At 34.5% G+C, this 11,097-nt stretch overlaps 1 protein-coding gene across 1 annotated transcript; it reads right to left on the reverse strand.

Moving 5' to 3' along the window:
* Positions 1-6,702: 6,702 nt before the first annotated feature.
* Positions 6,703-8,864, reverse strand: LOC108337568 (7-deoxyloganetin glucosyltransferase). The gene is made up of 2 exons (XM_017574125.2): positions 8,188-8,864; positions 6,703-7,747 (listed from the first exon to the last, which is right to left on the reverse strand). The coding sequence occupies exons 1-2, from the start codon at positions 8,693-8,695 to the stop codon at positions 6,801-6,803; spliced, it is 1,455 nt and encodes a 484-aa protein (XP_017429614.1). The 5' UTR covers positions 8,696-8,864; the 3' UTR covers positions 6,703-6,800.
* Between the last annotated feature and the right edge of the window lie 2,233 nt (positions 8,865-11,097).

Consider the following 11,097-nt stretch of genomic DNA (forward strand, 5'->3'; position numbering starts at 1 on the left):
AAAAATAAAATCTAACCTAATCTAAAAGATAAAAATAAAATAAAATCTAATCAAATAAAATAAAATCAAATCTAATCTAATCAAATAAGATAAAAGAAAATAAAAACAGAAAAAATAAAAACAGAAATTCAAAATTAAAGTCAAAGATAATCAATAATCACACAAATTAATCAGTTAAACCACGAGTCCCCGACAACGGCGCCAAAAACTTGATGGACAAATTTATGAACACCAAAATATGATGTCACAAACTTGTTTTTCAATCGGCAAGTATGACCGAATCGTTCAAGTAATAAACTTGGTAAGACCAAGTATCGTTCTTCCCAAAGGACTCACGGCCTAGTTTAGTTATGTGATTTCTTGATTAGCTAAGACTTAAAGACGAAATATTTGGAGTTTAATATGCAAGAGACGAAAATTAAATATGTATGCATGAAGTTTTTGATCAATGGCAAAAAGCAAAAGATAAACACTTTCAATGAAATATATGAATGAATATGTTGTTGGGGGTCAATTTCATCTCATCCACTCTCATATATTTTAGGAATTCAACATTCAAATCATCATTGTTAATGCCACTCTCTAAAGTACCTTTCTAGAAGGCTTCTCCCTAATCACGAGTTCATACAATTCCTAGCATTCCTAATGATCAGTTCATAAGTGCAGGAGCTTAACGACAACCAACATAATATTGGGAGAAATTCCCCGGATCTAGACTTCCCCGTACGTTTCCGTATCGACAAAACCAATAATCATGCATCGAATGAGTTAAACAATGCAAGCATTAAGCAAAGAGGAAAAACCCTAACTAATGATGAAAGAAAGCATAAATCCTAGATTAAGATGCAAGCATAAATTCCATATATGAGAGCTTCAAGAGATTACATTGATTCCCCAACAGACATACAAGGTTTAGTTCACCATATTCATGGTGAACCTAGATGAATTACAATGAAAGTATGAAAGAATAAACCCTAAAAAGGTGAAGAGGTAGCCTGAGCATCCAAGATCCTCCTTCAAAGGGGTGGAAGAGAGAGTGTTTGCCTCGTTTCTGCCAAAGATACCTAACCCTAGGAAACCCTAAAGCTTAAATACCATTCGTAAATTACAAAATATTAGGTCCAAGCCCATTAAAGTGCCGCTCAGCGGTGAGTGCGCGTCTCTTTTCTTCCCCTCAGCGGCCATTTTGCCCCTCAGCGGACCTCCCGTGACCTTCTGAGTGCCGCTCAGCGGTAAAGTGCCGCTGAGCGGTACCTTCGGCTTCTCCTTTTGCACTCTTTGATTCCTTTTCTGATTCCATCTCTCTCATTCTTCACTTCTTTCACTAAATTCACCTTAAAACCTGCACAAAAACACTGAAATCAAGCATAAACCTGTCCAGCTCTCTTATTTCTGAAAATATGAATAAAAGTATGATTTCAAGCTAGTTTCTAAGTCTAAAGGTTGCTTTTAGTATCAATTTTAAGCATGAAAATAACAGTTTTTTAACTGTTATCACTTGCATATTAAACTCCAAATATTTCGTCTTTAAGTCTTAGCTAATCAAGAAATCACATAACTAAACTAGGCCGTGAGTCCTTTGGGAAGAACGATACTTGGTCTTACCAAGTTTATTACTTGAACGATTCGGTCATACTTGCCGATTGAAAAACAAGTTTGTGACATCATATTTTGGTGTTCATAAATTTGTCAATCAGGCACCAATGACGTAAATATGAGGCACCATTATGGAAAAGGAGCTACTTGAACCGGTGGCTAGTTCGGTCCACAATAAACTAGAGAAAGAGAGACCCGAAACAAACACGAAAATGACAAAGTTAGAAGAGAAACAGAAATGAAAAATAGAAACACAAGTGGTGAAAATAAAAATTTAAGAAAAAAAAGTTTGTAGATGAAAATAGAGTACCTTGATAGAAAAAGACACCTATTACATTGGTTTTTCATGTAATTGAAATAGGTTAGCCGATTAAAAAAAGAAAAAACAAAACACTATTTTAAATTGATTACAAAGGATAATCGATGTAAAAATTAAAAACTACATTGATTCCTTATTTAACCAATGTAATATATCATTTCATAATTAATAACCAAAATGTCACACTATCATATTTTACACTGGCTTTTGTAAAAGCAGATGTAAAATCTTGTTATAGAAAGTTTAATTTGCATTAGTGATTATACTACATTTGTGTTCTGATGTAGTAATAAAGACAAATGCTCTTTTACATTTAATGAAAATTGATGTGTTGATGATTACAAACTTATTAGAGATAGAACAAAGAGAACAATTAAAGCTTCCTTAATGTATGAATATGCAAAGCTTATAGCATTAATGTATGAATATGCAAAGCTTATAGCATAGTCCTTAGTTGTTGTTAGGTATTAGAAGAATAACTTTCTAGTGTATCATCTGCATTAGCAAGTAGGGAGATTCAGTGGCTAGACGCCATGAATTGAAAGATGAAATTGCTTCATCTTAACAATACCTAAACTTTTGTTTTTCTACTTGTGGGTTGTGTGTAGATCAATTATAAATAAATTTTCAATTTTGAAGATGGTAATTTAGGAATTTATCAACAAAAATTCAAGACAAGATTGGTAACCCTAGACATTACTCAAAGAAAAGAGTTTATTATAATGATATTTTCTCTTTTGACGTTATGCAAAAATTCATATATAGATATTAGTCATGGTTGATGAGTTTAACCTTTAGCTAGAACAAAAGGACATTATGATTGCATTCTTATATGCATAATGAGGAGACCATCTACACGAAGCAACCAAAATGATTTGAAGTAGAAGATAAGAAGGATTGTATATGGTCCGGAAAAGTTCTCAAAGCAATGGAATAAGCATTTTGATAAAGTTCATGAATAATATTAGGTTTAAACATATTAGGTATAATACTTGGATATACTTCGAGTTTCTAGCAAAACGTCTTTCCGTAGTATTGATGACTAAGAGTGCATGATTCAATTTGGGTTATAGATCGGCTGACTAAGAGTGCACACTTCTTAGCTGTCAACCTGAAGATGTCTATGGCAAATTTGGCTAAACTCTACATCAACGAGATCGTTCGTTTGCATGGAGTGTCATCCAGCATCATCTCTGACCGAGACACAAGGTTTACTTCTCGGTTTTGGCAGTCCCTGCAAAGTGAATTAGGTAGCAAACTGCAAATGAGCTCAGCGTATCATCCTCAGACGGACGGTCAATCTGAGAGGACCATCCAGACGTTGGAAGACTTGCTTAGAACGTGCGTCTTAGATCACTTGGGAGTTTGGGATGAAGTCTTACCGTTGGTTGAATTCACCTACAACAACAGTTTCCAATCCAACATTGGAATGGCTCCTTTTGAAGCTCTGTATGGGAGGAAATGCAGAACTCCTCTCTGTTGGTTCAAGGAAGGAGAAAAAATGTTGACTGGACCTGAACTTATTCAGCAGACGACCGAGAAGGTAAAGGTGATTCAAGAAAGGATGAGAGCGTCTCAAAGCAGGCAGAAGTCATATGCTGACAAGAGAAGAAGGCCCTTGGAATTCGCTGTAGGAGATCACGTTTTTCTTAGACTGAATCCAACTACTGGAGTGGGCAGAGCCGTTCGTTCTAAGAAGTTGTCTCCCAAATTCATTGGTCCTTACCAAATCCTAAGACAAATCGGACCAGTGGCGTACGAGATAGCTTTGCCTCCTCGACTATCCAACCTTCACCCAGTTTTCCATGTATCCCAACTCTGGAAATATATCGCGGATCCTTCTCATGTGCTGGAGTTAGAAGACGTTCGTATTCGTGAAGACCGTTCGGTGGAGATGCAACCAGTTAGCATTGTTGAGAGCCGAGTACTTCAAGGGAAAAGCCATCAGATTAGTTAAAGTGGTCTGGGACGAGAAGACGGGCGACTCTACATGGGAAGTGGAAGATGCCATGAGAGACTTGTATCCTCGTCTATTTTCTGGTAAGTCTTAATTTTCAAGGACGAAAATTTTTATAGTTAGGGGGAATGTCAAAACCCATTTAAAACCCACTAAAAACCCCATTCGAGTGGACACCAGGTGTAAGCGATCGGAGCGTCTGAAGTTCAGAAAGTGGAAGACAGGTGTGTGATGCAGATTGGACGTTCGGTTTTGACGGTAGGAGTAAAACTGAAACTTTCAAATTTTCGTGCCACTTCTCTGCTTGCACCATCCATCTTCAACCTTCTGAAATATCCTCCTTCTCTCTAGATTTCTTCATCTTCTCTCTAAGAAATCTTAACCATTCCTTTCTCCGATCATCACTCAGGCACCATTTCTACTCTTCCGGTCTCAAGGGCGTTCGTTTGAACCGATCAGTTTTCGATTCCAAGCTGGTAAGTTCATCTCTCCCTCAACCGTGTGTTTTCTGTCGCATGCAAACCCAGATTTTTGGTTGCATGAGTTGATCCTCTCATTCTGAGTATTTCTGGTCTTGTGTTTGATTTAGTTTCTTAAGAAGTGACTGTAGAACGCTAAGGTCTCTGGTAGAGGCGAATTATATCCTGCATTTGTGAACGTTCGGTCACGCTTAGAGGTAAGGGAAGCTTATATAATTTGATTTTTATTCTCATTTTTGAATGTTGGCATGTTTGTTTGATTTCTGGATGAAATATGAAGTATGAATATTTACTATGATATGGATGTATGAAACTATGAAGATAGATATTGAGAAATGAATTGATATAAAGAATTCTAAGTATGTAATCCCATATGAAAATTGATGTTCGTCACTGAAGGTCTTTGACCGTGCGGTTTTCTTGTGGACTCGGTTGGAACTGGATTCTTTCATTTGGATGGAATTCCAGTTGAGGACCGAGCGTCTTCGTTTAGTAATATTTGTATATAAGCGTTCAATCAAGGATATTCGTTCCTTGTTATTCTGTTATAAACTTAAGTATATCTATATGTATTTGTATATTTCGTTCATTCTTGAACACTAGTTAAATGGTATCTTATATTTATCAAGCTTTTATTCTATAATACTAAGTAGTGCTCGGTCTTACACCAAGCGCTCGTACTAAGTAGTGCTTAGTCTTACACCAAGCGCTCGTACTAAGTAGTGCTCGGTCTTACACCAAGTGCTCGTACTAAGTGGTGCTCGGTCTTAAACCAACCGCTCGACCTTGATAATGTAATTTAATTTTTAAATAAGAGCATTCGGCCAAAACCAATAGCGTTCGGTCTCTATAGTGCTCGGTCTTCGACTAGCAGTCGTTCTCCTTGATGTTAAACTCATAAATAAGCTAAGTATTTATAGCATTCGGTTTCTTCATATAATTTCGTCACTCATTATTATTCGATGTCCTAAAGTATCACTTTCTATGGTGTTCGACCTAGAGTCTTAGTATTCGGCCTAGGCTTATTGGCGTTCGGTCTAAACTCTCACGAGTCAGTTCATTAAATTGGCTCACCTTGTAAATAACGTTCGATTTTATTAGTCTTTGAGAAATATTATTGTAATCGGTCTCTTTCTCAACCCCGATAGTAACTCTCTCGGTTTTGATCTGTTTTGGAACTGGAGACCTCTTGGTCTCAGTCCAAGTGTTCGGTCTCATTCGGGGTTGAAGATTTACGTTCGGTATTTGGTATCCTAAGGGATCTTTGTTCAAATTGGTTCAGTTCAGGTTTAATAATGAAAGATGATGGAATATGATATGGATGAAACGACTTTGATTATGAAAGAGTATTCCGGGGAGGAATATCTCATGAATGGATATTGGAATTGGTAAAGTATGAATGTGGGCACGCTAAGCTGGCGGTTCATCCTGATTTTCCGTGATTACTCATTCTCACGTAGAGAAGGGTAAGTCATGTGTGGGAATGGGAGGAGGTCCTAGTCCTTATGGTTAATTTGGACAGATAGGACTAACCTCGGGTGGCAACTGTTGAGGGTATCCCAGTTACTACATCACCCGGGTGCACGAACGTCGTAACTACACAGAATTCATACAGTCCGGACAGTCAGAGTCTAGTATTAGGCTTTGCATGTAAAAGTGAATGAACTATCTCGTTTATTTGAATTGTGTGAAATCTATGTTGATACTTGAATTGAATTACATAAGCTTACCATATTTCATGTCTTGTCCGTTTTGTACGTTCGGTGGTTGTCCTTCTGTTGCAATGATCATCCGTGTGGATGTGAGCAGAAGGAAAAGCGTTGCTGGAAGAGGCGCTAGAAGAAAAAATTTTGGTAGAGGTAGAAGTTAAGGTCGAACAGTAGAACCGTTCGGCCATCTGCTGTTTTATTATCTTAGAGGACCGTTCGGTATAAGTATTTTGTAAACCATTCGGTCTAGGATTGTATATTTGTACAGTTTTAATCCCTTGCTATTTTGTAAGGTCGTTCGACCATAACCGTACGTTATATCTTCTGTAAGAACTGATCTGTAGTATTATGAATGTGATGTTCCTATTATATGACTTTACACTATATTTTTGGGATGTTACATTTAAGGTTTTAGTATTTTTTTTTAGAATTACATCTTTTTTCTCAAAATGGTAAATAAATCTAACATATCAAACTCCTTTTGATTTTCCAAGTCAAGTATCCATCTACTGAATGTCCCGGAACAGGGTGGTGAGTTAATCTTATGCTATTCTTTCAGCAATTCTTTGATGTTCTGATAGATATCTATTAACAAAATCCTACTCACACCTCAACTGCTAAGAAGAGTAAAAGAATTAAACATTTTTCAAATTCAAAATGAATTAAACATTATTCTTCAGATAATTTCACACTGTACTTCTTTTTCGAAATATAAAATACATGTAAAGCAACGAACTAATCTAAAACTGATTTATAACATTTTTGTCGAGAAGAACTTGACGAATCATGTTGTCCAAATTAAGAAATGAAGTTCCGTAGGGGCCAGAAGCAGCACTCTTTGCCAATTCCTTCCATTGCAGGGCTTTCTCTTTCATCTCCTTACCCTTTTCACCACCCATCAACTCCTTCACAAGGCTCTCTATTTTGTCCCTCTTAACATCTTCAATCTCCAACCCAACCCCCCACTCTTTGCAGCAGAACCTGCAATTGGTCTGTTGCTCCGCAAAGAAAGGCCAACATATCATTGGAACACCAGCACACAAACTTTCTAAGGTCGAATTCCAACCACTGTGTGTCAAAAACCCTCCAATCGCAGGGTGATTCAGCACCTCCTCTTGAGAACACCAACTGGACAAAAGGCCTCTATTTTTTGTTTCTTTCACAAACTCTTGAGGTAAAACAGCATTTTCACCAGCCACAAGATCTGGTCTTATGACCCATAAAAAGCTTTTGTTGCTGTTACCAAGCCCCCATGCAAACTCAACCAGTTGCTCAGGAGTCATAACTGCGATGCTCCCGAAATTCACATAAACAACACTGTTAGGTTCTTTGGTGCCGAGCCACTCCATGCACTCAGTTTCCTCCTTCCAGAGATTGGACTCAATTGCATTCAGTTTTTTGTCATCAACACTCTTCACAAGTAAATTCAAAGGACCTATGGAATAAACAGGAGGCAAAATAGACGAGAACGCTTCCAACACATCATGCTCTAAGGTATCAAACGTGTTCAAAAGTATCGCAGAAGCTCTTCGAGCCCTCTTGCATTCCCCTTGCACGAAATCAAGCATAAGATCATTTGAATCTGTGGTCCTAATAAAACTAGGAATATCCTTCAATCGAATTTCCTTGATGCCTGGTATCCAATCGATGGTACTCTCCAAATACCCGTTCGTGACATCACTTGAGTCTACATAGCAAACACACAAAAGTTATAACTTACTAAATTTAAATAACATAAATACCAAACATATAAAAGATCACGTAAGAGTAATGGTATTTTGAAAGTCTTTATTTTGTATATTATTGTAATATGTATATACATACATATATTAATGCTTCAAAACTATTAAAACAAATTTTTAAATAAAATCATTTAACAATTCTTTCTGAAAAAAAAAGAAGACTGAAAGCTATAGTTAACTGTCGTATTGACGGTTAGACACACAATAGATATATTAAATACATCAATTTTAGGGGTTGAGTGGACAAATAATTACCCTCATGAAAATAAAAAAAAAATTAATTCATAAAATGAGTATGGTTCCAAAAATTTATGCACATAACAACCAAAGTACTCATCGTTTTCAACCGTAACATGGATCATTAAATAAGATTAGGGCAAATTACCTTTAAGCGGTGTTATGCCCTTCTGAATGAATTGTTCGTATTGAACATAACACATGAAGCCACATGCACTGGTTGTCCAAAACAGCACCTCAGGGACACCCAATTCTTGGGCAGCATCAACGGTGAAGCTCATGACGCCGTCAGAAACTATGCAGGTCACTGGAGGGGCATCTGAGTTATTAACCTTAGCGAGAAGGTTTCTGAAGTGAGGGAGGCAAGTTCTTCTGGTGGAGTCACAGAGGGAGGGAATATCCTGTGTGACATCCACATCAGAGTCGGGTAGACCATCGGGGATGGTTTCAAAACGAAATGAAGGGAGACCATTAAGGGAAGAAGTCCCTCTGGATTTGAGAAGGCGTCTGTGGTTGTACTCTGTGTTAACAAAGGTTATGTGGAAGCCATTGAAGTGAAGGAGTTTTGCTAGCTTTAGCATTGGGTTTATGTGACCCTGAGCTGGGTATGGAATGCACACGGCATGGGGTTTATTCATTGTTCCCAAAGAACCCATCTTTGTTATCTCTTCCTTAGATTGCACTTGTGTATGAAAAACAATATGCAAGTGGTAGCTGCATCCAACTCGGCTATCAAACGTTTGATTTTATAGTGGAACGATGGCGGTGGTCGTTTTCAAATTAATGTCGATAGCTCCTAGGTACGACTTCAACTTCAACACCACAATCATAATCATATTGGAGAGGTGGATCTTAAGGAGGAGTTGCTTGCGTACATGCCTCTTGTAACATCCACTTTTTAGGAATATTTAATACAGAACCAACTTTAAAATAATACTTTTATTTATATATAACAATGGTATTGTTTGACATATGTTTCCTATTGCTTTGCTTTTGTCGTCACGTGTGACATGGGAGATGAGGTGGGTTTCGAGATATTTTTTGTTTTGAAAAAGTTTTAATCGAGTTAAGAAAATAAAGATGCTGTAAATATACAAAATAATGCTATACATAAAATACTATAAAATGTGATGGTATATGAATTTATATAAATAGTATTTTTAACATATATTCGACAAATTAAATTAGATCTCTTTAATAATAATAATTTAATATAACTTTACATTAATATCATTTTAGAAAACACGATCATATAAACTCAATAAAAATACATTTATAGTTCTTCTAGAGTTTTTTTTTTTCAAATTTAAAGTAAAAATTAAGAATTATTTAATAAAAAATAAAAATAATATTTTATTAAAATCATCTCACTAAATATAGCTATTTTGTTTTCTAGTGTATTAAAAACTCGTTTTCTTAAATTGGTAAATAAGTTTTAATAGATGCCTCCACCCACAAATCAATCTAAAAGTCGTAAAGTTTGACTGGCAGAGCATGTGCTCCCGAAGTTAATTGAAATGAACAATCGTCATCTTGACCTCATGGGATTGAATGATAGCTTTTCTGGTGAAAAACAAGTAAGAATTTGAACCAGAAGATAAATAGTGAGAGAATGAAAAAGAAAATAATAAAAAATAAAATCATTCATAAATCTATCTTTTTTATATTTTCTAATAATTAAGTGTCTAGCTTTTTTTTTGTCTCCGTTTCTTACATCTTTGAAAACAAACACCTCATGTGTTTGCACAATTTTATTTTCGTCAAATATTAGTTGTTGTAGAAAGCAATTTATATGAACCTTTTCACTAAATTATATTCGTCGGTACATTTTTCCATTTTCCTATTTTATATTTCTTTTTACGCCAAAATAGGATACACTTTCATTTAAGACCTGTACTTGTTGTCATTGGTGACGAGAACAAATAAAAAATATATAAAAAAAGTGATTCAATAATTGAAAAATATTAATTGATAATGCTGCCCTGAACAGTGTAGAAGATTTGACGATCATGGAGGTTTAGATTATTCTTTTCACTCTCCAAACTCAATTGCGTTTTGATTAACAGAACTAAAGTCAAAAGTGAGTTTATAAAAAATGATAAATGAAGTAAAAAACAAAGCAAATGGCGTCTGTGCTGTCACACCGACGCCTATTAAGATTCTGTATATTTAACGCCGGCTATTAAAGGGAGGACCGACACGTTACACTATCAATTACAGGCTTTCTTCACTGTTAACGATCAATGTCTTTTAAATATATTTAAATTTTAATTACAATATAATTAAAGTTTAAATTTATTTCAACCCGTGAGAAGCTTATAAATTTTGTTTAATCTCGAATTATTTTTTACCTTAATGACGAAATATTTAGAGATTTTCTATTTTGTGCTAAAACAACTGTTTATTAGAATTTTATTTTCATTATTTTTTAAATTTTTAAATAATTTTAAATTCTTTTTAGAATTTTATGTGTTATAAAGTTTTATTAAAGATTAAATTAATTATTCACATATTTTTCTTTCACTCTTTTTTGTTCATATTTTTTACGATTTTAGTTAATATAAGATTTATTCATTTTTAGGTATTTAATGTAATTTTTATTTTACTAAATTATTTTTAATTTAATTTTTTCCATAATATTGTTTAAGTAGTTAATCCACTATGAATCATGATGTCATATGTATTTATTAATTTTTTTAAAAATTTTCTGAATTAAAAAAATTATTTACATATTAAATTAATATTGTATCATATAATAATATCACGTGTCAAGTATAATGTTAAAATATAATTCAAATAAAATTAGATCCATTTTTCTAGAAAATAAATTTAAATAAAGAAATTCATCTTTCTAGAAAATAAATTTAAATGAGTTCCATGAAAGTATAACTTTTAAAAATTATTTTAAATTAATTTCAATTTCATAGATCTAAATTATTTCATAGATCTTCAATTATTAATATTTCTTTTATTAATAATTTTATTTTAATCACTTAAACTTTAGAAAAAAAAATCAAATAAAATTTAATAACATAAATTAGGAAAAAATATTGTTTTC

The sequence above is a fragment of the Vigna angularis genome, chromosome 7 (assembly GCF_016808095.1).
Source record: "Vigna angularis cultivar LongXiaoDou No.4 chromosome 7, ASM1680809v1, whole genome shotgun sequence".
Taxonomy (NCBI): domain Eukaryota; kingdom Viridiplantae; phylum Streptophyta; class Magnoliopsida; order Fabales; family Fabaceae; genus Vigna; species Vigna angularis.